Raw genomic sequence first — 26,140 nt, forward strand, 5'->3', positions numbered from 1 at the left:
GATGTTTCTAGTTATTGTCCATTGTTTCATTATTCTATTAATAAGATGAAGCTGGAAATCATATATAGGCTGTGCACACAAACAAGAACTTCATAAATGTTTATGGCACAGCACCTCACGAATCTTGAGAAGGTAAGTTGGTCAGGCTTCACTCTTCAAGGTTTGCTGAGTTGCAAAAGTAGGCTTTTGGGGGTTATCCTGCACTCCCACTTCCCTGCAGTTTCCTTGGCACGTTCTTTTCCCCTGAGAGGACAGGACAGGCCAAGGTTTCTTAGATGGCTTTGTGCCTAAAGCAAGACAGGAAATGAGTGTCTCTTAGGCTCTAGGCCGGTGACCACCAAACTGGACCTTCTTCCTCCCCACAAAATCTATCCATTCAGCTGTTCCTGCTATTCCAGCTTCAAATTCAAGACTGCAGCTTTCAAGATCCAGTATCCTCCAAATAACACACACTTTACACATTTCCATCTGAGCTTCAGACTTTCATTCTGAGGAAATGGATTGTTTGTATGAGTGGGGACTTGTGGCTTTTGACCTTTCCCTGTAGACACAGCCAGCATTTTCAGTGCACCCACAACTCCGTAACACTGTCTACAAAGTGTTAAGGTAGCAAAATAGAACAGTTTGTCCAACTACCACACAACAGTGAACCAGAAGCAGCCACCATATTGACATAGAGGCAGACATGGCAAAATGGCAGCTGCTTCCACACGTCTATTGCATGGCCTAGGGATTAATACAGAGCACAGTCAAAGTAATGGCTGCTTCGTTGACACAGTCACACAGGCAAGAGATGCATATCCTGCCCTCTTCCCCACATGAGGTTCAGAGATCTTCAAAAGGTATGGAAGAGGAAGAGGCTGTGACGCCTGGTAGGGAGGGAGTCAGGCCTAAGTATTGCAGGGTTCCAGTAAAGTGGGGGCCCTGTGGGGGAGGGAAAGGCCTATGAGGACCATGTGGAGACTCTATGGTGGAAGGAAATACCTGTGAGGGAGGGAAAGGCCTATGGGGATGATATGGAGACTCTATGGTGGAAGGAAAGACCTGTGGGGGAGGGAAAGGCCTATGGGGACCATGTGGAGAATCTATGGTGAAAGGAAAGACCTGTGAGGGATGGAGAGGCCTATGGGGTCCATGTGGAGACTCTATGGCAGGCATGTCCAAAGTCCGGTCTGCGGGCCATTTGCGGCCCGGGGGGCGGTTTAATACGGCCCTTTAACAGCCCTCCCTGCTCTATGTAAATGCGGCCTGCCCACGGCCCTCCCTTCCGATTGAGGGCGGCAAGCAGAAGACCTTTCAAATTTCTCTCCCACCACCTCTTTTTCTCGCGCGCGCTCACACTTCGCCTCCGTCAAACAAAAGGTGCCAAGCCAATCCCTCCCAGATGAAATGATGCGGCGGCGGGGAGATGTTGGAGGGGGGGGTGTTAGAGAAAAAAAAAGGGAGGGCTGCCGCGATGCTCTGCCGGCCGGCACGTCCTCTCCGCCGGGCAGCCGCAAAGGAAAGAGCCCGCCTCAAGTCTCTCTGCTGGTTGAGCGGCGAGACCGAGCGCGATGCCCGCCTGTTCTGTGGAGATGGGGCACATGCGCCGCTCCGTCCGCTCGCTCGGCAAGGGACGGCTCCGGAAGTCAACAAAGCTTTCCCAAGGACCGGCTTATTTCCCCGCGCCTCCCGCCGCCCTCTTGCTGCGCCGGACCTAAAATGTCCGTGTGGATGCGTGCGCGGACCCGCTTTGACGACTTTCTTTTGAGGTGGCTCTGCTCCGGGGTTGCCTGTTCGGTCCCCGCCAGCCTTTTTCCTGTCTTCCGGGAGTGTGTGCGTGTATTTTCCCCTCTGTGTTTTGTATCCCCCCCACCCACCGCCCCAATTCCTTCAAAGCAAATAGGGAGGCAAGGCTATCATTGAGGAAGGGAAAAGAGATGCCGGATTGACTAAACTCCTCGTCTGAAGGGAAAAGGATTTACTCCCACCCCCACCCCCCAAAAAACCCCGGAGCTCTTCTGCCGGAATGAGAGAGAAGCTGCTCTTCCCGGGTGTTTGAATGGGGCGAGTGAGGTAAAGGGGGGGGGGAGAGTTATGAAATGAAAAGTATGCCATTTGCAATTAACTTGGCATAAAATAATTCATTTGCATTTAATTGTAATTGTTCAAAGAATGTTCGGAAAAATGTTAGGCCCTCCAGCATGTTCACTTCATCCAATCTGGCCCTCTTTGAAGAAAGTTTGGACACCCCTGCTCTATGGTGAAAGGAAAGACCTGTGAGGGATGGAGAGGCCTATGGGGACCATGGGGAGACTCTATTGTTGCAGAAAATTAAGGACTCAGAGTTCGGGATCAAAAGAAGTAACTTTATTTGGTACCAAGGTTCAGAGCAAGATAGGCAAGACAGCCATTTGTACATCTAAACAAACTCTTTCTGGAGACATGCGTTCTTATATGTTCCTCAAAAACAGCCTAACACGGAAATAGATTATATCTTTGCTAATTGGTAAGTTGCTGTTACTAGGCAAGAAGCAGATAAACATCTTGTTTCCCCTTTTCAGGTTGGGGTCACAGTTAATTTGCAGGAAGCGTCTAAGTTTCCAATAAAGTATTTGTGGTTGACTGAACTTTAACTGAACTTTAACTGAACCTGCGGTAGGTGTGAGTTTTGAGGCTTGACATTTAATCTTCCTGTTTTTCTACCAGGCTTAGAAAGTGTTCCTTCACTTTATTCTGCTTCATTTCAAGTCTCGTCTCACTCTTATATCCAAGTTTCACTTTATGTCCTGCCTCACTATGGTGGAAGGAAAGACCTACGGGGAACTGTGAGGGAGGGAAAGTCTTAGGAGGAACCAAATGTTTGGATAAGGAAGCCTTTGTAAGTCAGGCCTGAGCCTGCCCTAGGTAGCCGCTGTTGCGCTTAATGACTTGCACATTCATTTGACGGCTTCATCAGGGAGAGAAGGGGGTGGCGGTAATTCAGCAAGATAATCTCACTTAACCACCGTTACAACATGCAACCAAAGTTGGCAGGCCCCATTACAGTTGCATCTTGAGGATTAGTTGTATCATGGCTGGGGAATTATGGCGCTCATAATCTGGAGGACAAGAAGATACAAGATGGAAACTCCACATGGTGGAATTCCAAAATCAATTTAAAACACCCATCACCCAAAAGCCTTTTTGAGCAATTCCACAATTTCTGAACAACCTTTGTGAAGCAAGAGTTTCCACTTTTTTCTCTCCACCTACTGGTCTAAATCTGAGATGTGTCAGATTTCAAAGAGTCGATTTCTAATGATTTTTTCCCAGTCAGGACATTCAACGTGTTTCCTCTCCTGTGAGTCCTCTGGTGTATCACCATATTGGAATTCTGACTGAAACATTTGTCAGGAACAGGACACTAGCATGGTTACTCTCCTGTGTGAGTCCTCTGGTATGTCACCAGGCTGGAATTATCAATGAAACTTTTTCCACAATCCAGACACTCATAGTTTTTTTCCTTTGAGAGTCCTCTGGTGTCTCACCAGATCATAATTTTGACTGAAACCTTTCCCATAATCAGGACATTCAAGGGGTTTCTCTCCTGTGTGAATCCTCTGGTGTTTCACTAGGCAGGAATTCTGACTGAAAACTTTTCCCACAGTCAGGACATTCATATCCTTGTGTATTGCATACTCTACTTTTTCCAGTTCGAAATCTCTACTTGATCACCTGCTGGGGAAGAAGGAGAATTTTGTGAGTTTCTGAAGGAAATGGAAATGTTTTGATTTTTGGCTTGATTTGCTTTCCTTTTTAACGTTGTTTGTTATTCTCAGTTGTTTGGAGTTCTCTTATTGGCATTCTCTTTGCCTGTAAGATTCAAAGAAATTGTTTATAAAATGGTTGCAGAAGATGTAAAAAAGAAAACTATTTACATTAAAGGTAAAAGGAAATATTCCACAATGCTAAAATAACCTTAGATTAATGATGATTTATTTGACCCATGGAAGATTACGGAGATCCAAGTTCACATTTGCACTCAACCATGAAATTCTCTGGTTGACTTGAGTCTATACAGATTCTTAGAATAGCAATTATTGGATAGAATCGCTGTAATTAAGATGAATATAATATATAACAGAAAAATAGAGCGGGAAGGGACCTTAAAGGTCTTCTAGTCCAACTTTCTGTTCTACCATTTCAGAAGTGGACTTCGAATCTCTTTTTGGAAGCCTCCATTGACGGAGCACCCAAAACTTTTGAAGGCAAGCTATTCCATTGGTTGATTGCTGTAATCGTTAGGAATTTTCTTTTTAGTTATAGGTTGCTTCTCCCTTTGGTTAGTTTCCATCCATCGTTTCTTTTGGTACTTTGGAAAATAAATGGACTTGTCTTTGTCTTCATAGGAGCCCCTCAAATATTGGAACACTGTTGTCATGTCTCCACTCGTCCTTCTCATTAGACTAGACATGCCCAATTCCTATAACCATTCTTTGTACGTTTTAACCTCCAGCACCCAAATTACCAAAAATACATTTTCTGTTTTATACTTTACAAAAACTTGTAAGTGATACTCCATCTAAACAATGGCAGATGGAGATCTCTAAGTTTATATTACAAGGGATAAAACCAAGAATTAAATATAAATTATTCCAAGATGCTAAGGAAAGAGGAGGTTGGGTTTACCAGATTTGAAATTGTACTTTGATGCTTGTTTTGTCTGGCAAAAAGAGTGGGTGACTCTCCAAATTAAGAGGTTACATGAGCTAGAGGGCCATGAATTAAGATTTTGATGGCATGACTATTTATGGCATGATATGGTTAGGGAATGCTATAAAAGCATTGAATTTTGGAAATATAAAGAAGAGCTTTTTATAATTTATGGTGAGCATGTCACAAAGCAAAGGAATGGAGTAAGATACACATCTTAATAGAAGACTATTAAAGTGAGATTCGAGAGCCAGACGTCGCAACAACACAACATGCGGTCTCGATAGTACGAGACCGCCGTTGATTCACATGGACGTACGCCTTCCCGAAGAGACGGTGAAAGGGAGACAAATCCTTGCTGGTCACAGGGACATCGCAAGGTCCCTGTTTGACCCAAGGGAAGCTCTTCAAATCGGCGGTAAACAGACAGCCCCCAGGCTGACATAGTCGGAGACGGCTCCGGAGGAAAGGCAGTGAAAGTGAAAGTGAGTCTATTTGGTGAGGGTTTTTTTTCTTTTCTTTGAAAAGAAAAGAAAGTTTTTAAAGATAAATTTGTCCTTTAAGCTAAGAACAAAGCGGCGAAATTTATCTTAATTGGACTGCCTTAGAAAGTTTTTTGTCTCTTTTTTCTATGTAACAATGTTTTGTGGATTGAAGTGAGCGTAACGCTTCCCGTTTCTCCGCTTAAGTGAATGAATTGTTTTTTTTCCCCCCCCCTACTTCTTGTTACCTTATTTTTTGGCTGAACTAAAACCCGTTTTTTATCTTAACAATTCTTCCCCCTACTGTTTATTAAATTTTATTAAAGACACTTAGAGATTTTTGTTTTGTTTTTTAAGCCTGAAACGAATAAGAAAAAAAAATTGAATCTGCCACTCAGAAGCCAGAACTTGGTCTTTTTTTCTTCTGAAACAATGTATCCTCTGTCTTACTTTCCTTGATTCTACTGAAGTTGGAGGGTTTGCAGCTGCTTTGTGGAGACTGATAACAACTCAAGGACATTGACTTTTTCTCTACAATGTCTGTGAGAAATATTTTGGGCAAGGGAAGGTAAAGAAAAGATAGAACCCTCCATTTCTGAAAGAACTAGAAGAAACTTGTGCATAAGTAAATTTGAAACAAAAGTATTTTTTATACGTTGAACAGATTATAAAAATCCCAGCAAGCCCCTTCCTCTCGTCTCTTCTTCTTCACTCAACATTGAAGCATGTGATCAACTTTTCTGTTCAGGACTCAAGCCATGTCCTCCTCACCACCATTAAACCATCTTTCCATACATCTGGCCAGTAATGGACAGGCAGAGAGAATGGTGAGATTCGCTAAAGAAGCCCTATCTAGGATGAGGTCGGGAGATTGGCAAACACGGGTTGATCAATTCCTCCTCATTCAGCACCTCACGCCAAGTGCTACCACCGGGAGAAGCCCCTCCAAGCTTCTAATGGGTCGCGGCAGTGGTGGGTTTCTGCCGATTCGCACCGGATCGGCCGAACCAGTTGGTCAATGGACCCAGAAGTAAGTTCCTGCCCCGGCCATATTGCTCACTCGCTCGCTCGCTCACCCCAACCCGTCCAGAAGCCACTCCATTACTCACTTCCCCCCCTCTGCACTATCGTAGCCCCGCCCACCGCTCACTGATTGGCTACCTCACAAATTGCCCCGCCCGCCTCTAAGAACCCTATCTAAACCAACTTACCTTTTTTCCTGTTTGGCTCTGTATTGCTGCCTGCTGATTCCGAGGAGGTAAGTAACTAAGTGTGGGGCGGGGGCTGCCATGGCCCTGCACTGTAAGCAAGTCCAGTGACCTTTTGCGGCCTTGCAAGGATCCCTGGCTCGCTTATAGCGCAGGGCCGCAGGGCCGCCAGAAAGCGCGGGGTTGTGGACGGTGGCGGGAGCTTAAGCAGCACGGCCGGCCCAAGTTCGGGGACCTTGCAAGTCCTCGGCATTTTTTGCTTCGGGGCGTGCTGCAAGAGAGAGGGAGTAAAGACCTTTTCCGGATTGGCGGTGGTGGGGGTGCGGGCCCGTGCTCACTAAAGCAAGTCCGGGGAAGTCCTTTGTGCCAGCTGAAAAAGGTCTTCACTCCCCCCCTCTTGCACCATGCCCCGATTCAAAAAATGGCGAGATCGACGCACTTGGGGCTGCTGCTGCGATGTCCAGGGAGGCTAAACCAAGCCGTGCTCCTCTCCCAACCACTTTTGCGGCTCACCGGAGCGCCAAGAACCTTCACACTCTTCTCCACGCTCTCCTCGGCTCCTTGCGATGGCAATAGACATCCAGAAGCAGCGGGGGCTGGAAACCCTAGCCCCAAAAGTCGATTCTGGACATCTATTGCAGTCATGAGGAGCCGAGGAGAGCATGGATAAGAGCGCGAAGGTTAGGTTTACTGGGGAAGCATGTGTGTGTGTGTGTGTGTGAGGCTGGAACAGTTCCGCTCTGAATGGAAGGAGAGGAAAAAAGTTGGGATTCTCCCTGCTGCTGCTTTTAAATGGTAGAGAGAAGCCAAACTCCGCCGCTCCCATTCACAGGGGAGCTGCGCTCCCTTTATGCTCCCCCTGGCCACCTCCCTGAGACGCTACACTGAGAAAACATTTCTGAGAAGAGAAACTTCTCCAGTCCGGCTGCACCCAAGCTGGTGGGGCTCCCGCAACTGCCGGCCCATCGCCAGGGAGACAGCCAGTGAGGTGAGCTGCATGGTCGCTCCGATCGCACGGGCGCTCCACCAGCTCGGGTGCAGCCGGACCGGAGAAGTTTATCTTCTCAGAAATGTCTTCTCGGTAAAGCTGTGGCAGCCTGCCTGTTCCTTTCAGGCGCTTCGACCCTCGGGAGGGAGGGTGCGGGGGTGGGCATAAAGGGAGCCACAGCTCATCTGTAAATGGAAGGAGAGGAAAAAAGTTGGGATTCAGGGCTGCCTTTAAATGGCAGAGAGAAGCCAAACTCCGCCGCCCCCATTCACAGAGGAGCTGCGGCTCCCTTTATGTCTCCCTTTCGGGAGAGGGGGCGGTATATAAACGCTAATAATAAATAAATAAATAAATAAATAAATAAATAAATAAATAAATGTGGATGTGTGATATTTTGCAAGGACTGGGAAAACTCTCATGCAGTCTCTGAACAAGAAAAATGTATTTGCATGTTAATGGAGGAAACAGGTGGGCTAATTATAATCTTAAACTATTTTTGGCTTACTATACAGATAATTTAGTGCAAAGCTGTGCACAACAGTTTTAGATTTCTTTGGTTTTATCTTCCTTGGTTTGTTTTGGGGAGAGCCATGGAAAGCTAAAACAAATGGTGTGTAACAAGGAAGCGTGAAACATTCCTTTTGATTCATTGGAGAATTAAAACCAAACCTTATTTCAAAGGAGAGAAGTTTCATGTCACGCAACTTTCATCAAAACTGTTTCACATGCCCTTAAATCTTGGGTGGGGGGGAGAAGCAATAGTGAACATCTAGGAAGTAGGGTAGTGGTGGCAAATAGAATAATACTTTGATACAATTATTATAAATTGTTCAGCAATAATTTAACTAAAAGAATTGTGCATACTATATATAAATTGTTACTTCTTAGCAGGAAGTCCAATATTTTTTTCTTTGGATTTTCCCATTTGGCTGAGTTTTTCAGTACTCCAACATATTATTCTTTTTTATTGGGGATATATTTATGAATTTATTTTTTTAAAGCAACAGGCCAGAACCTGTTCATATTAATAAGTAGGAAATCTGTTGGACATCAAACTTATTTTAAAACTATCATTATGTAGAACTCTTTTTAGTAGTCTGGATTATGGAAAAATTGCAGGAAAATATTAGATAAGACAGAAACAAGCTAAAATAGGGGGGTGGTGGTGAATCAACTTTTTGTTTATTGCCCATGTTTTGTTACAAACTACTCTTAACTGCCGCCTGTGTTTTTAGCTATATTGATTACATTGAATATGATATTAATATATAAAGCATGTGATATGGTTCCAGCATAAGAGCTAGTCTATATTTGAATGGCCTGAAGGTGCGTTAACATTAAAGGAAGCTAAAGCTGCAATCTAGGAAAGGCAGTTCTTGGCCCTCTAAGTACTTGGGAAATAGACCACCTGTGAACCATATGTAAAACCACCCTGATCGCCATATAGAAGAAAGTATGAAATAGGCCTGTATAAATCATTTGGTGGGATTTCAAAGCATTGGAAAGTTGTGGGAGTACTTTGGAACTTCTGCTTCATTGACCAGATCTGGAGGAGTTCTCAGAGCCCTGTAAAATAACTTGCCTGGCTTTAGTACAAATGCTAGGACTGCATGGTACTTTGGATTCTGTTCCAAACAAAGTACTGAAGAGAATACAAGTCTGTAAATATAGTACCCCACACACAACTCTTTAAAGTAGATATTTCATGAATCCAGAAAAAAGATGCCGCTGCTTTAAAAAGTACCAAGTAGATGCTGTGGGCTTTACATTCCTATATATTCAAAAACAGTGCATAGCCCTAACAAACATTATTATTTAATGAATTTAAGTTGTTGCCACTGCTTTGAAGTTAAATTCAGGTGTATGGATGCCTCTTTCTTTTCTGTGTAATTTATACCTCTATCTTGACTGGGAATGCTGACATCATCTTGGCCACTCCCACCTGGTCACATGGCCGGCAAGCCACTCCCACCTGGTCATATGGCCAGCAAGCCACTCCCACCTGGTCACATGGCTGGCAAGCCACTCCCACCCAGTCACATGGCCGGCAAGCTACTCGCACCCGGTCACATGGCCAGCAAGCCACTCCCACCCGGTCACATGGCCAGCAAGCCACTCCCACCCAATCACATGGCCGGCAAGCCACTCCACCCGGTCACATGGCCAGCAAGCCACTCCCAAAAAGCAGGCCATACCCACAGAGTAGGTTCCAAAAAATTTTGAAACCCACCACTGGGTCGCAGGCTAAGATCGCGCTTAGACCGGCTAAACCCAAACTACTCCGCGGTGACGCCCCCAGATTTGACTGGCAAACTTACACACTTTAGCGTAGGGGATCGAGTTTACGCCCACAACTATCCTGGGGGGGGGGGCTCTGGATTCCTGCCATGATTACAGGCATTATCAGACCTCGCTCATGGTCAATTGGAGCTCGAGGACGGTCGAACTTGGAGGCAGCACACTGACCAACTCTGTGGCCGCCTCTCCCAATCCAACCTTAGGCAACCAGAGGTAACTCCTGCACGAGTTAGCCAAAGCCCTACCCAAAAGGAGCACGAATTCACTCCTTCCACAGACTTCTCAAGCCCAAAAGTACCAGGGTACTTATCTGATGAAGTTGTAGGGCCGCAGCGAAGTCCGAGTGAACCAGCTCCAGAAACTCCAGGAGCTTCCACCAGGCGAAGCCACAGAGATAACAGGTCCATCCAACCTTACTGAGGGTCCAGCACCGACTGAACTGCACAGGTCTGGCGAGCCACCAGAAAGCCCGCCTACCTGTGTGACTACGTTACAAGCTGGACGAACCCAACTAAGAGGGGAGAGTGTTACATACTGAAAATCAGTATGATAATTTCCACCAAGGTCCTCTGTTCCGGCAGGAACAGTATTCGAATCTAATTGGTCGAAGGGTCTGACAGAGCCCTATAAAAGGGCTGCTGCCAGACAGAGTCTTTGCTGGATTGTACATAGTTGTCACTTAATAAAGAGCTGTCGTTTGCTGAAGCCTGAGTCTGCCTCATCCATTCACCAAATCTAACAATAATATTCTGCCTTTTCAATATTTCCTAGGATATTTCATTTTTCTAGGAGAGGGCTGGGTGCTAACTTCCTACAGTGTGCTGTAATTGCCTAAAAAGACAATTCAGTCCTCGCCTGCAGCATCACAGGGATAGTAAAAAAAGTCACATGAAGTGTTAGTACTGTATTATACTGTATTAGTAAGACTACACTTTGAATATTGCATCCAGTTTTGGTCACCAGGATACAGAAGTATTTAGACTGTAGAAGAGTGCAGAGAAGAACAAAGTCATGAAGGGGATTGGTGGGTAAAACATACAATGTACAATTGTAGGAATTGGGTAACAGAGAGAAAAACCGGAGTGATGTGATAGCAGTTTTTCAGTAACTATTATATTTGGCTTAGCTCAGCTGCAAATATAGGTTGCTAGGAGTCTGAAAATGATTGATAGCACATAATCAGTGAGAGGATCTGGCCAATGCCATAGTTAGATAGGACAAGCCTGTTTTTCAGCCTCCTATCAGGAGATGGGAGCATCTGCGACTGAAGAGCTAACAGTACAATAGCGGCCTCTCCGATTTACCTTAAAGGAGTTAAAACCATCGAGTATAGTATTGCTAGAAAGGACGGAAGAAGCGAAGAACAGAGGAACTTCCTCTTCCGAAACAATTACGGAAGAGAGGTGAGAGTTTCGTGCAGAGAGGCTCTGGCGGCTCTTCCGAGGCTCCAAGCAGCAGCTGGGAGGTGAGTTGAGGGCAGGTGGGAGGAGAATCCGGGAGCAACTCAGGCTCTTTGGTTCCCTCCACGGCCTGGAAGCAGAGAAGCAACTAGATAGAATGTGGAATAACAGTTGGGAGGGAGCTTTGAGGTCATCTAGTCCAGCCCCCTTCTCCAGCAGGAGACCTTTTACATTTCAGGCACATGGCTGTCCAGTCTCTTCCTGAAAGCCTCCAGTGATGGAGCATCCACAACTTCTGCAGGCAAACCGGTTAATTGTTCTCACAGTCAGGAAATGTCTCCTTGTTTCTGGGTTGCTTCTCTCCTTGATTCGTTTCCATCCATTGCTTCTCGTTCTGACTTCAGATGCTCTGGGGAAGAGGTTGAGCCCCTCTTCTTTGTGGCAGCCCCTCAGGTATTGGAAGATGGCTATCATTTCACCCCTCGGCCTCCTCTTCTGTAGACTGGAAGATTTCCAATTTCAACTCTTTTCTTCTGTTATGGATCCTGTTATGTTTTCTTGGCAATAATATTGGACTGATCTGCTACTGTGTCTTTTTGATTTTTTTACTTCCATGTCTAGCCTACATGCACAGTATTTCCTATTGGTGCCCCATCCATGTATTAACCAGGTTCAACTAAAAAGGTCCTATTGACCTTTTTAGTTGGCTTTTACAGTGCCTTTTACTATGGCACTGTAAAAGCAGCTGCAGACGTGGTCCAGAAATCTGTGGGCCTCCTAACACTTCTTCAGTGACCTGAACAAGTCAGCAGTTCCTGTGGTTATGAATATGCAGGAAAAGGAGTTGCACCAATTTGGGTTCTGGCAACCAGCAGACATTTATGATGGTTGCAGCATCCCACACTCCTGATCCCCATTTGTGACCTTCCCAACTAGCTTCTGAGAAGCAAACTCAGTGGGGAAGCCAGCAGGAAGTTGCCAGTCAGGGTCCAGTGAAATTGCCTTTAACAACCCACAACTGCAGAAGAACAGAAGTGCAAAGAAAAATGAAAATAATGGTAGAAGGGAGGAATAGGGGGAGTGAGGTAAGTTTAGGGTTAAGGGGGTAAGGAAAAGAAAAGCATTGAATTCTGACTCCTTTTGGTGCACTAGAATAAGGTGCTAACATAAAACCTCAACTATTTACATAATATAAACTAGCCACTTTTATAACAACAAACCTATCTAATCTACAGAACTCAAAATCAAACTATATTCTTTCTCTATCTCAAGATCAAAGTCCAAAAGGAGTTTCCACGTACAAACAAATTATTCCTATTCTTTTCTTTAATCAAAGCAGTCAATTTACCCATCTCTGCTATCAGCTTTTGCAGCCATTCGTCCATTGTGGGAATGAAAATATTCTTCCATTTTTGGGCAGAAAGTATTCCTGCCTCAATCAACATATATAATAACTGTGTTTCATTTTTTAAAAGTTCTTTATCCATTAAGCCTAAAATAATCCTGGTTTTATTTTATATTCACTTTATTTTATATTCTTCTATTAAGATGTGTATCTTACTCCATTTCTTTGCTTTGTGACATACCCACCATAAATAATAAAAAACTCCTCTTTATATTTCCAAAATTCAATGCTTTTATAGCATTCCCTAACCATATCATGCCATAAATAGTCAAAATCTTAATTCATGGCCCTCTAGCTCATGTAACCTCTTAATTTGGAGAGTCCCCACTCTTTTTGCCAGACAAAACAAGCATCAAAGTACAATTTCAAATCTGGTAAACCCAACCTCCTCTTTCCTTATCATCTTGGAATAATTTATATTTAATTCTTGGTTTTATCCCTTATAATATAAACTTAGATATCTCCATCTGCCACTGTTTAAATGGAGTATCACTTACATGTTTTTGTAAAGTGTAAAACAGAAAATGTATTTTTGGTAATTAGGGTGCTGGAGGTTAAAACGTACAAAGAATGGTTATAGGAATTGGGCATGTCTAGTCTAATAGGAAGGACTGGTGGAGACATGATAACAGTATTCCAATGTTTGAGGGGCTCCTATGAAGACAAAGACAAGTCAATTTATTTTCCAAAGTACCAAAAGAAACGATGGATGGAAACTAACCAAAGGGAGAAGCAACCTATAACTAAAAAGAAAATTCCTAATGATTACAGCAATCAACCAATGGAATAGCTTGCCTTCAGACGTTTTGGGTGCTCCATCACTGGAGGCTTCCAAAAAGAGATTCAAAGTCCACTTCTGAAATGGTAGAGCAGAGAGTTGGACTAGAAGACCTTTAAGGTTCCTTCCCACTCTATTATTCTGTTATATATTGTATTCATCTTAATTACAGCGATTCTATCCAATAATTGCTATTCTAAGATTTTGTGATGACTCAAGTCAACAAGAGAATTTCATGGTTGAATGCAAATGTGAACTTGGATCTCCGTAATCTTCAATGTGTCAAATAAATCATAATTAATCTAAGGTTATTTAGGCATTGTGGAATATTTCCTTTTTACCTTTAATGTATATAGTTTTCTTTTTTACATCTTCTGCAACCATTTTATAAACAATTTCTTTGAATCTTACAGGCAAAGAGGATGCCAATAAGAGAACTCCAAACAACTGAGAATAACAAGCAACGTTAAAAAGGAAAGCAAATCAAGCCAAAAATCAAAACATTTCCATTTCCTTCAGAAACTCACAAAATTCTCCTTCTTCCCCAGCAGGTGATCAAGTAGAGATTTCGAACTGAAAAGAGTTTGAAGTATGTGGAACACAAGGATACATTACAGGTAGTCGTCGGCTTATGACTGTTTGTTTAGTAGCCATTCGATGTGACAATGCCACTGAAAAACCTGACTGATGACCATTTTTCACACTTACAACTATTGCAGCAGCCCCATGTTCACGTGATTTATTTTTGAATCCTTGGCAGCTAACTCACATTTATGACGGTTGCCCTGTTTTAGGGTCATGTGATCCTGTTTTGTAGCTCCACAGGTGTGGCTATTGCGGGCAAAGTGCGTATTTCAAATCACAACTGAGTGTGCACGAAATGATCCACATTGGAGAAAAGCAATACTAATGTGGCCAAAGCTTTAGTCAGAACTCTTCCCTTGTGGTTCATGGAAGGACCCACATAGAAGAGGAGCCCTACATGTGCTCCCAACGAAGTGAGCATGGCAACTTGGTTATATATTAGAGAACTCACACCAGGGAGAAACCCTTTGAATGCGCTGACTGTGGGAGAAGTTTCAGTCTAAACACTGGCCTCGTAATATGTTAGAGGATGCACACAAAAAAGAAATCATATGAATGTTCTGATTGCGGGAAATATTTCAGCAAGACTGCCGACCTGGTGATACACCAGAGGACTCACACAGGAAAGGAACCGTTTGAATGTCCTGACTGTGGGAAAGGTTTCAGTCATAAATCCAGCCTGATGACGCACCAGAGGACTCACACAGGAGAGAAACCCTTCAAATGTCCTAACTGTGGGAAATATTTCAGTCAGAATGCCCACCTAGTGGAACACCAGAGGACTCACACAGGAGAGAAACCTTTCGAATCTCCTGACTGTGGCAAAAGCTTTAGTAATAATTGCAACCTGGTGAGACACCAGAAGACTCACACAGGAGAGAAACCTTTCGAATGTCCTATCTGTGGGAAAGGTTTCAGTCAGAATTCCTCCCTAGTGAGACACCAGAGGACTCACACAGGAGAGAAACCCTTTGAATGTCCTGACTGTGGGAAAGGTTTCAGTCACAAATCCAGCCTGATGACGCACCAGAGGACTCACACAGGAGAGAAACCCTTCGAATGTCCTAACTGTGGGAAAGATTTCAGTCAGAATGCCCACCTAGTGGAACACCAGAGGACTCACACAGGAGAGAAACCTTTCGAATGTCCTGACTGTGGGAAAAGCTTTAGTAATAATTGCAACCTGGTGAGACACCAGAAGACTCATGCAGGAGAGAAACCTTTCGAATGTCCTATCTGTGGGAAAGGTTTCAGTCAGAATTCCTCCCTAGTGAGACACCAGAGGACTCACACAGGAGAGAAACCCTTTGAATGTCCTGACTGTGGGAAAAGTTTCAGTCGGAATGATGATCTGTTGACACACCAGAGGACGCACACAGGAAAGAAACCCTTTGAATGTCCTGACTGTGGGAAAAGTTTCAGTCGGAATGATGATCTTCTGGCACACCAGAGGACTCACACAGGAAAGAAACCCTTTGAATGTCCTGACTGTGAGAAAGGTTTCAGTCACAAATCCAGCCTGATGATGCACCAGAGGACTCACACAGGAGAGAAACCCTTCAAATGTCCTAACTGTGGGAAAGATTTCAATCAGAATGCCCACCTAGTTGAACACCAGAGGACTCACACAGGAGAGAAACCTTTCAAATGTCCAGACTGTGGGAAAGGTTTCAGTCGGAATGCCAGCCTAGTGATACACCAGAGGATTCACACAGGAGAGAAACCCTTTGAATGTCCTGACTGTGGGAAAGGTTTCAGTCACAAATCCAGCCTGATAACACACCAGAGTACTCACACAGGAGAGAAACCCTTCAAATGTCCTAATTGTGGGAAAAGTTTCAGTCAGAATTATGATCTGGTGAGACACCAGAGGACTCACACAGGAGAGAAACCCTTTGAATGCCCTAAGTGTGGGAAAAGTTTCAGTCAGAATTATGATCTGGTGAGACATCAGAGGACTCACACAGGAGAGAAACCCTTTGAATGTCCTGACTGTGGGAAAAGTTTCAGTCGGAATCATGATCTGGTGACACACCAGAGGACTCAAACAGGAAAGAAACCCTTTGAATGTCCTGACTGTGGGAAAGGTTTCAGTCACAAATCCAGCTTAGTGAAACATCAGAGGACTCACGCAGGAAAGAAACCCTTTGAATGTCCTGATTGTGGGAAAGGTTTCAGTCACAAATCCATCCTGATGACACACCAGAGGATTCACACAGGAGAGAAGCCCTTCAAATGTCCTAATTGTGGGAAAAGTTTCAGTCAGAATTATGATCTGGTGAGACACCAGAGGACTCATACAGGAGAGAAACCCTTTGAATGCCCTAATTGTGGGAAAAGTTTCAGTCAGAATTATGATCTGGTGATACACCAGAGGACTCACACAGGAGAGAAACCCTTTGAATGTCCAAACTGTGGGAAAAGTTTCAGTCGGAATCATGATCTGGTGACACACCAGAGGACTCACATAGGAAAGAAACCCTTTGAATGTCCTGACTGTGGGAAAGGTTTCAGTCACAAATCCAGCCTAGTGAAACACCAGAGGACTCACCCAGGAGAGAAACTATTCAAATGACCTAATTGTGGGGAAAGTTTCAGTCTGAATTATCATCTGGTGATACACCAGTGGACTCACATGGGAAAGAAACCCTTTGAATGTCCTATTTGTGGGAAAGGTTTCACTCAGAATTCCTGCTTAGTGAAACACCAATGGACTCATACAGAAGAGAAACCCTTTGAATGTCCTATTTGTGGGAAAGGTTTCAGTCAAAATTCCAACCTAGTGACACACCAGAGGACTCGCACAGGAGAGAAACTCCTTGAATGTCCTATATGTGGGGAAAGCTTTACTAATAATTCCTACCTGGTGAGAAACCAGAAGACTCAGACAGGAGAGTAACCCTTTGAATGTCCTACTTGTGGGAAAGGTCTCAGTCACAAATCCAGCCTGATGATACCCGAGAGGACTCACACAGGAGAGTAACCATGCTAGTGTCCTGTTCCTGGCAAATGTTTCAGTCAGAATTCCAATATGGTGATACACCAGCAGACTCGCAGGAGAGGAAACATATTTTGAATGCCCTGACTGGGGAAAATTCATTAGAAATTGACTCTTTGAACTCTGATGCATCTTAGATTTAGACCAGTAGGTGGAGAGAAAAAAGTGGAAACTCTTGCTAGATAAAGATTGTTCAGAAATTGTGGAATTGCTCAAAAACGCTTTTGGGTGATGGGTGTTTTATATTGATTTTGGAATTCCACCATGTGGAGTTTCCGTCTCCTATCTTGTTGTCCTCCAGATTATGAGTGCCATAATTCCCCAGCCATGATACAACTAATCCTCAAGATGCAACTGTAATGGGGCCTGCCAACTTTGGTTGCATGTTGTAACAGTGGTTAAGTGAGATTACCTTGCTGAATTACCGCCACCCCCTTCTCTCCCTGATGAAGCTGTCAAATGAATGTGCAAGTCATTAAGCGCAACAGCGGCTACCTAGTGCAGGCCCAGGCCTGACTTACAAAGGCTTCCTTATCCAAACATTTGGTTCCTCCTGAGCCTTTCCCTCCCTCACAGTTCCCCGTAGGTCTTTCCTTCCACCATAGTGAGGCAGGACATAAAGTGAAACTTGGACATAAGAGTGAGACAAGACTTGAAATGAAGCAGAATAAAGAGAAGGAACACTTTCTGAGTCTGGTAGAAAAACAGGAAGATTAAATGTCAAGCCTCAAAACTCACACCTGCCGCAGGTTCAGTTAAAGTTCAGTAAACCACAAATACTTTATTGGAAACTTAGACGCTTCCTGCAAATTAACTGTGACCCCAACCTGAAAAGGGGAAACAAGATGTTTATCTGCTTCTTGCATAGTAACAGCAACTTACCAATTATCGAAGACATAATGTATTTCCGTGTTAGGCTGTTTTTGAGGAACATATAAGAACTCCCTTCTCCATAAGGAGTTTGTTTAGATATACAAATGGCTGTCTTGCCTATCTTGCTCTGAACCTTGGTACCAAATAAAGTTACTTCTTTTGATCCCGAACTCAGACCCTTAATTTTCTGCCACAATAGAGTCTCCATATGATCCCCATAGGCCTTTCCCTCCCCACAGGTCTTTCCTTCCACCCTAGTCTCCATATGGTCCCCATAGGCCTTTCCCTCCCCCACAGGTCTTTCCTTCCACCCTAGAGTCTCCACATGGTCCCCATAAGCCTCTCCGTCCCTCAGAGGTCTTTCCTTCCACCATAGAGTCTCCACATGGTCCCCATAGGCCTTTCCCTCCCCCACAGATCTTTCCTTCCACCATAGTGTCTCCACATGGTCCCCATAGGCCTTTCCCTCCCTCACAGGTCTTTCTTTCCACCATAGAGTCTTCACATGGTCCCCATAGGCCTTTCCCTCCCCCACAAAGCTCCCACTTTACTGGAAGCCTGCAATACTTAGGCCTGACTCCCTTCCTACCAGGTATCACAGCCTCTTCTTCCTCCATACCTTTTGAAGATCTCTGAACCTCATGTGGGGAAGAGGGCAGGATATGCATCTCTTGCCTGTGTGACTGTGTCAACGAAGCTGCCGTTACTTTGACTGTGCTCGGTATTAATCCCTAGGCCATGCAATAGACTTGTGGAAGCAGCTGCCATTTTGCCATGGCTCCCTCTATGTGAAAATGGTGGCTGCTTCTGGTCCACTGTTGTGTGGCAGTTGGACAAACTGTTTTATTTTGCTACCTTAACACTTTGTAAACTGTGTTATGGAGTTGTGGGTGCATTGAAAATGCTGGCTGTGTCTGGGAGATCTCCAAAAGGGCAAGCCATGTATCCCCGGGGTGCATGATAAGTGGACAAATACCACTTCTGCCACTTTTGTGCTGCACCATCCAATAACAGGCACTGGATGGCAGGAAAACAAATAATGGGTGGAATCTTGTTAAAATGAGGCCCAACCTAGAAGTAAAGAGAATTTGTCTGTCAGTAAGAGCAATGAATTAATGCAACAGCTTGCCTCCAGGGATTGTGGGTGTTTCATCACTGGAGATTTTGAAGAATAGGCTGGACAACCATTTAAGTGGGGTGGTATAAAGCTCCCGCCTTGAGCAGCAGGTTGGACTAGAAGACCTCCAGGGTCCCTTCCAAGATTATAATGCTAGGTTTCCATGAATTTATAGGCGGGTTAGAAATCGAGCAGCCCATGAACTTGCTTCTCGTAAAGTTGCTTTAAAAAAAATATTCGGGAAAATTAATTTAAATTACAAATTCAAAAAAAGAAAGAAATTAAAACAAAACAAAACAATAGACACAACATTTAAATAGAAGGGAAAGAAGGGAAAAAAACAGATTTATATATATCACCATAATCACGTTAGAGAATTAAAAGCATCTGAAACACAAGCATATTCAGCTTCAGTAGATGAACATGAAACAAAACTCTGTTTTCTCACTTGCCAGTAAACAGGATATCCATTCAGGAACATCATGTAACCAGAAGTTCTTTTGCGTGATTTCCTATCACTTGCCCAATCAGAATCGGCATAACAACATAACTTTGCATTATCAGTATTTGTTGGTTCTAGCAATAACTTCATGTGTTTAGTGTGTTTCAGGTATTTCAATAACTTCTTAATGCATGTCCAATGAAATTGTGTTGCCTTACCTACGTGTCGTGATAAAAGATTAACACTAAGTGCAATGTCGGGTCTGGTCCAACTACTAATGTATAACAGTGACCCAATGACTGAACGATAAAGTGTTTGATCCTTGAACTCAGGACTTGGTTCATGTGTTAAGTTGTGAAAATCTGTTTGCATGGGTGTCTTTGTTGTGTTAGCATCTTTCATGTTGCAATGATGCAAAATGTGGTCAATTTTCTCCTCTTGAGAAAGACTAAACCCCTTCTGTGTCTTTTCAATTTGAACACCTAAATAAGTGCTAATGTGTCCTAAAGATTTTAGTGTGAAGTATCTCTGCAAACTTTTAGCAAAAATCTCACTCATTTTCTTATTTGGACCAATGTAGACAATATCATCAACATAAACAAGAATTATCTCATATGCATTGTTAGATCTTTTTGTGAACACGCATTCATCAGTTTCGGATTTAATAAAGCCCATTGAATTTAGTTTGTCAGTAAGACATAAGTACCACATTAAACCTGACTGTTTCAGACCATAAAGACTTTCGTTCAGGAACCAGGTATCCCCTTCTTGCTTTCGGAATCCTGGAGGGCTTCTCATGTAGATTTCTTCATCTAGGTCTGCATGTAGATAAGCTGTGTCCACATCAAATTGGAAAACTTCTAAACCAAGAATAGTGGTTAAAGCAATTTTTACACTTTCAGTTCTAACTGTTGGTGAGTAAGTGTTTGTGTAGTCCTCAGGATAACGTTGAGCGAAACCCTGAGCTACAAGTCTGGCTTTGTACAAAGACTCACCATTCGGTTTCTTCTTGATTCTGTAAACCCATCGAGTGCCAATGACTTTCTTGTTTGCTGGAGGTTTTGCAGGTGTAAATACATTAAGTTTCTTTAAACTGTCCATTTCATCCTGCATTGCATCATACCATTTGTCTTGCTCTGAATCAGGAAGCTGCTTGATTTGTGTGAATGTCTCAGGAGGAAGAGTAACGTTGCAAATCAAAGGCAAGGGTGTTTTTGCCAGTTGCCATGAATATCGTTGTGGAGGGATTCCTTTTGTGACCCTCTTGGAACATCTCGGAACAACAGTCCATTCTTCTTCTTCTTCGTCCTCGTCCTCACGTTTGTCGCTAGCATCAGCATCTGCGGCTTGCGAAGACGGAACATCAGGTTGTGAAGAACTGGTAGAAGGAATATCTGCCTGTAAATTGTCATCAGGCTGCAGGGCATCTGCAACACCATCTCTAGGAAAATAAACTCCAGCATCATTGGAATGAATCCTGGACCAGTCAATATCTTCCTCAAAATTAGCAGATTGTGAAATGACAATTACATGTTTAGGATCAATAAATTTGCACCATTTTGAGTTATCATCAATACCCATAAATCTCAGTCTCTTTGCTACTGGACCTCCCTTTCTTCTTTGAGTTAAGGGAATGTTCACCATAGCGTATGAACCAAAAATGTGGAGGTTCTTGAGATCAGGCTTGTAGCCATACATCATGTAGAAAGGAGTTTGATTACACTGCTCCAAGTACGGTTGACAATGTAATTTGCATATTTGATTGCTTCACCCCAGTATATGCTACCGAGATTGGCATCTTCTAGGAAACAACGCATCATGGTTTGTAGAACCCCTTGTCTTCTTTCTACGACTCCGTTATGAGCCGGTGTATATGGAGCGGATGTCTGATGAAGAATTCCATTCTTATGCATCCAGTCCTGGAAACGCTGAGACATGAATTCTGCACCACGGTCGCTCTGGATTCTGGCGATGCAAACTTGGTATTGTGTAGAAACAAAAGCTGCAAAGTCTTTAAAGATCTGAAAGGTCTCAGATTTCTCTCTAATAGGATATACAAATCCATATCTAGAATGATTATCTACAATTGTTAGAAAATACTTTCTACCACCAAATGATGGTGGGAAAGGACCCTCTATGTCAGTGTGTACCAAATCAAAAATGCGTGTTGACAGGCGTGTAGCGTGTTTGGGAATTGCAACTGCCTTGGATTTAGCTTTCCTGCAAACTGCACAATCCAAAAACACCTTACACCCCTTTAGATCCAAAACTTTTGCAAACTCCGGCATCTTTCTAAGAATACGGAAACTGGCGTGCCCCAATCTTCTATGCCACTTGTGGATACACCTGGAATGCAAAGGTTTACCAGTTAGTGAATTTTCAACATTAACAGTTTCATGAGGAACCTCAGGCTTGCTCTGAGCAACCTGCTTCCTTTTTCTCTGTTTGTTGGCTTTAGGAGCCTTTGGAGTAGCAATGGGTTCTCTCTCTGAACCAACTCTCTCTGGGCCCGTGCTGTCCCTTTTTGGAGTTTGCGTACTTGCCTGTGCTTTTGGCTTTAAGTAATAAACACCACCAATCAGCATGGTTTCAGCAACAATATCTCCATCTTTAACTATGTAACTTGCTTTCTCGAGGTGGTGAACCTAGAACTTTAACTCTCTAGACAAGTGACTTTGGCTAAGCAAATTACTGGTTGCTGAAGGTATGTAATAAACATCAGGGATGAATGTATCGAGCTCTTCAATGTAAACAGTTCCTTTTCCCATGCCCTTACAAGTGTGGTTGGAGAAGGAGTACAATTCTCGATATTCGGGCTCTGGTTCGCCCATCTCTGTGAAAAATTCCTTTTTGTGGGTAACATGTAAAGCTGCTCCACTATCTAAAGTCCACAAAAGACGTCTGTCGTACTTTGGATCAGGTTGTGGAACGTTGGTTATGGCCAATGTTGCGAGTGGAGCTTGTGGATCACGCCTTGGACCACGACGACCTTGTCTTCCACCTCTACCTCTGCCTCTGGAGTCTGTTCCTCTGGGCTGGTATGTGACGGGAGCTGGAACTCGTTGGGGACAATCCCGGGTGTCATGTCCCATACGGTTGCAGATGTAGCATCTTGGCATCCTTGGAGCGTAGCCTCTTCCTCGGAAGGGACGTCTAGCTGGAGCTTTTGACGCTGGGGGTCGTTGCAGATGTGGTGTAGCTAATTTGATAGCTTCCTCCTCAATTAAAAGTCTGCATATGTGATTAACAGTGCATTGAGCAATAGGCATGTTGTTAATCTTTGCAATGGAATCTTTCTATTCATAATTCAATGAGTTAATGATGATGCTAATCATTTGGATATCATCAATAACATGGCCACTTTCTCTCAATTCACTTCTCATTCTTTTCAGTTTGGTCAAATGTCTACCAATTTGTTCACCAGGTTTCAACTTTGAACCATGGAACTCAGACATGAGTAAACATGAAGATTCAATTGAAATGGGCCTGTAGCAATCTTCCAAAATAGCCCAAATTTGTTGGGCTGTTGCATCAGGTGGAAAGGTAACCTGCAATTCAGTATCCATGGACATCAACAATGTTGTGCAAGCCCTAGTCTCTAGGTCTCTTATTGCAGGAGACCATGGTTGGGCAGGAGGATTAAACACCATGCAATGGGTACCTTCTTTGCGAAGCAAGAGTGCAATCTCACTGACCCAGGCTTTATAATTCTGTCCTGACTCCTTTAATTTTGACTCACCAGTCAAAGGAGTGACAGAAAATGCCTGCTGAGGGCATTTGAACAACTTGCTGTGCAGGTTGAAAAGCTCGTACTGGAGCTGGCCTTTGCCTTTGGTTTTGCCTTGTTCCATCTAGGGAAAATCCAACACCACCAGGGGGAGTTGAAGATTTAACCTTTGGAGGCATTTGCTTTGTTGCTTGATCATCTGGACGACTTATAGATAGGTCTGTCCAAGTCTGTTGTAATTCCTTTAATTGTTGCTCTAATAAATTTTCGCAATGAGGTGGCAGTGCAGCTTCACTTCTTGGCTGCAAAGTTTTTGCATGCGTGGCATAAGTAGTAGAATAGAGGAGATCACATGACCTCGGTGACGTGTACATATCTCTCTGTTCTGATTTGCCTGACACTTTTTTCACCAGGGGGTTTGTCTTAGGTTGTAGAGAAGAAGGCAAGATGGCGTCCTCAGACATTTTGGAAATGGGGAAACCCCTCCTACTTGCCTCTAATCTTTCATAGTGTTTTCTAGCTTGAAAAACCTGTTTTTCAAAAAAGTCTATCTGGTCACGATAGCTTTTCATATCTTCCCCAGGGCCTGAGAAGGATTCATAAGTTTCACTTTTTGCGTGGGGGTGATTTTTCTCTGCCGGCCGTTGCTGCGAGAGGTTTGGCCAGACATCAATTGTTTCATAATCTTCAAGAGTTTGGGAGTGAATTTGCTCTGGCAGCGTGGAACACTTTGGTTTAGCCCCGAGCGTTTCATAATCTCTTGGAGATATTTGGGAATGTGCATAATCAGAAGTAAAAATGACTGACCTCTGTCTTGGAGCGGTTCCCTCTTGTTGAAAAGTTTCCCCCACAGCAGATTCTTCTTTTGGCCCGGCTGTTGAAGAAATTTGGTGCTTTGGAAGCCAGCTTGAGAAATCCTCCACTTCTGTGTCAGAGGGAAGGGATCCCTCTGAACATGCTTCACCTTTGCCTCTTTTCTTTTTCTTCCTTGGCATGGTTAATTAGACTTATCTCTTGAAGATAACTTGGAAGGAAAAACCGTAAATTATAGCCATCCTTTCTGCTGCCATTATTGTCAGGGGAAATTTCACCCTGAGCTAACGAGGTCTAGAATCGACGGCTTTCCAAACAGCATATCTTCAGAAAAAAACAAAAGTAAGATCCAATAACAAGTTCTAATTAAAACAAAACATTTAATATGAAAATAAGAAAATAAACAAATCTATCTAATTGTTACATTTTGCCAAGAGCAATTATCTTCCATCTTCTTGGCAGACGAACAGAAGATCAAAAGTAAAGAAGTCTCTGGAATGTGTGATGTATATGAAATGTGTTAAAAAGCATGCGCAGTAAATCATTTCTGATAAGGGCCTATGACCTGCGCAGTAACTCTTCAGCTCGGCTAGCAAACAATTAACGCAGTGACATGGCTGACCAACCGCACTCAACGTGTAGTCCTCAATGGAACTGCATCTACATGGAGGGAGGTATGCAGTATAGTATACCAAGGCTCTGTTTTGGGCCCAGTACTCTTCAACATCTTCATCAATGATTTGGATAAGGGAATAAATGGGGAACTCATCAAATTTGCAGAATAGCCAACACTTCAGAAGATAGGCTAAAGATACAGAAGGATCTTGACAAACTTGAACATTGGGCACTATCTAATAAAATGAAATTCAATGGTGAAAAGAGTAAGGTTCTACATTTAGGCAACAAAAATGACATGCACAGGTACAGTATAGGTGGTACCTTGCTCAGTAGTAGTAACTGTGAAAGGGATCTTGGAGTCCTAGTGGACAACCATTTAAATATGAGCCAGCAGTGTGCAGCAGCTGCCCAAAAAGCCAACACAGTTCTAGGCTGCATCAACAGAGGGATAGAATCAAGATCACATGAAGTGTTAATACCACTTTATAATGCCTTAGTAAGGCCACATTTGGAATAATGCATTCAGTTTTGGTCACCACGATGTAGAAAAGATGTGAAGACTCTAGAAAGAGTGCAGAGAAGAGCAACAAAGATGATTAGGGGACTGGAGACTAAAACATATGAAGAACGATTGCCCCTTGGGTAGGACCTGGGTATGTCTAGTTTAATAGAAAGAAGGACTAGGGGAGACATGATAGCAGTGTTCCAATATCTCAGGGGTTGCCACAAAGAAGAGGGAGTCAAACTATTTTCCAAGGCACCTGAGGGTAGAACAAGAAGCAATGGGTGGAAACTAATCAAGGAAAGAAGCAACAGAACTGAGGAGAAACTTCCTGACAGTGAGAACAATTAATCAGTGGAACAGCTTGCCTCCAGAAGTTGTGAATGCCCCAACACTGTAAGTCTTTAAGAAGATGTTGGATAGCCATTTGCTGAAATGGTATAGGGTTTCCTGCCTAGGCAGGGGATTGGACTAGAAGACCTCCAAGGTCCCTTCCAACTCTGCTATTGTATTGTATAAACCCATTCCATACAGGCGAGAAGAAGTGGGGGCCAAAACTCCACCTAAAGCCAAAGTTACGAGGGAGCTAGGGCCTGCGGCGAGCAAGTGCCTAGATGGTGAGGAGAAAATTCCAAAATACTGGGACTTCAGGGAGGCATTCAGTGAGTGGGGCTCGGATGTGCTCCCACCACATCGCCCCATGAGTTCAAGAGTTGCAAATCTGTGTAAAATACTTTTCTGTTCTCCATCGGAGAGGCTGGAGCTATCGGAATGTATTCTAAGCTTTTCTTCTTCTTCAGAATCTTAGAAGTGATTTAAATCAGTGTTCCTCGGTCGCTAGATAAATCATTCTGTCTTAATTAGCCTAGGCGTTTATCTTCAAAAATAACAAGCAAGGAAGAGCCATAAATTAACCATCATCTTGCTACCGTTTGTCAGGGTGTGAATTCCGCCCTGGAAATTAATGAGGATGGATCTTGGCATATCCCTGAAGCATATTTTTGAAATAAGAAAAATAAACCCGAGGCATAATCTAAGAAAAACATTTTATTGTAAAGAAAGTGAAAATACAAACTTGCTAAGCTAATAATCACATCTTGGCAGAGTGTTCCTGTCTGCCTTAGCAGACGGACAAAGGAAAGAAGGTAAAGAAGGTATGTGGAATGTATGACATGCGCAGTGAATCATTGCTGATAAGAGACAGTTCATTCTGCCGTATAACTCAAAATGTA

General features: G+C 43.5%; 2 protein-coding genes across 4 annotated transcripts in view; one reads left to right on the forward strand and one right to left on the reverse strand.

Moving 5' to 3' along the window:
* Positions 1-562: 562 nt before the first annotated feature.
* The window catches only part of LOC309384262 (uncharacterized protein), a 58,970-nt gene continuing 33,392 nt past the window's right edge, over positions 563-26,140 (reverse strand). Inside the window, exons 3-4 of one of the 2 annotated variants that reach the window (XR_014173992.1) lie at positions 2,257-2,632; positions 563-1,044 (exon numbers count right to left, since the gene is read on the reverse strand). The gene's annotated coding sequence lies outside the window, so the exon portion shown is untranslated. Of the gene's footprint in view, positions 1,105-2,256; positions 2,633-26,140 lie in introns of both variants that reach the window. The other variant, XR_014173993.1, reaches the window with a different exon arrangement.
* LOC309381812 (uncharacterized protein) lies at positions 11,011-16,616 on the forward strand. Of its 2 annotated transcripts, XM_081933096.1 has the most exons (3): positions 11,011-11,115; positions 13,647-15,485; positions 15,570-16,616. In XM_081933096.1, the coding sequence occupies exons 2-3, from the start codon at positions 14,348-14,350 to the stop codon at positions 16,391-16,393; spliced, it is 1,962 nt and encodes a 653-aa protein (XP_081789222.1). In that variant the 5' UTR covers positions 11,011-11,115; positions 13,647-14,347; the 3' UTR covers positions 16,394-16,616. The 2 variants fall into 2 exon arrangements, with proteins under 2 accessions (XP_081789222.1, XP_081789221.1); XM_081933095.1 differs by having other exon boundaries at positions 13,647-16,616.

This window comes from Natrix helvetica (assembly GCF_964273705.1).
Source record: "Natrix helvetica genome assembly, chromosome: 1".
NCBI lineage: Eukaryota > Metazoa > Chordata > Lepidosauria > Squamata > Natricidae > Natrix > Natrix helvetica.

What these genes read in the sequence shown, in the direction of transcription:
- LOC309381812 (XM_081933095.1), top strand. Translation starts at nt 14,348, where the DNA reads ATGCACACAAAAAAGAAATCATATGAATGTTCTGATTGCGGGAAATAT.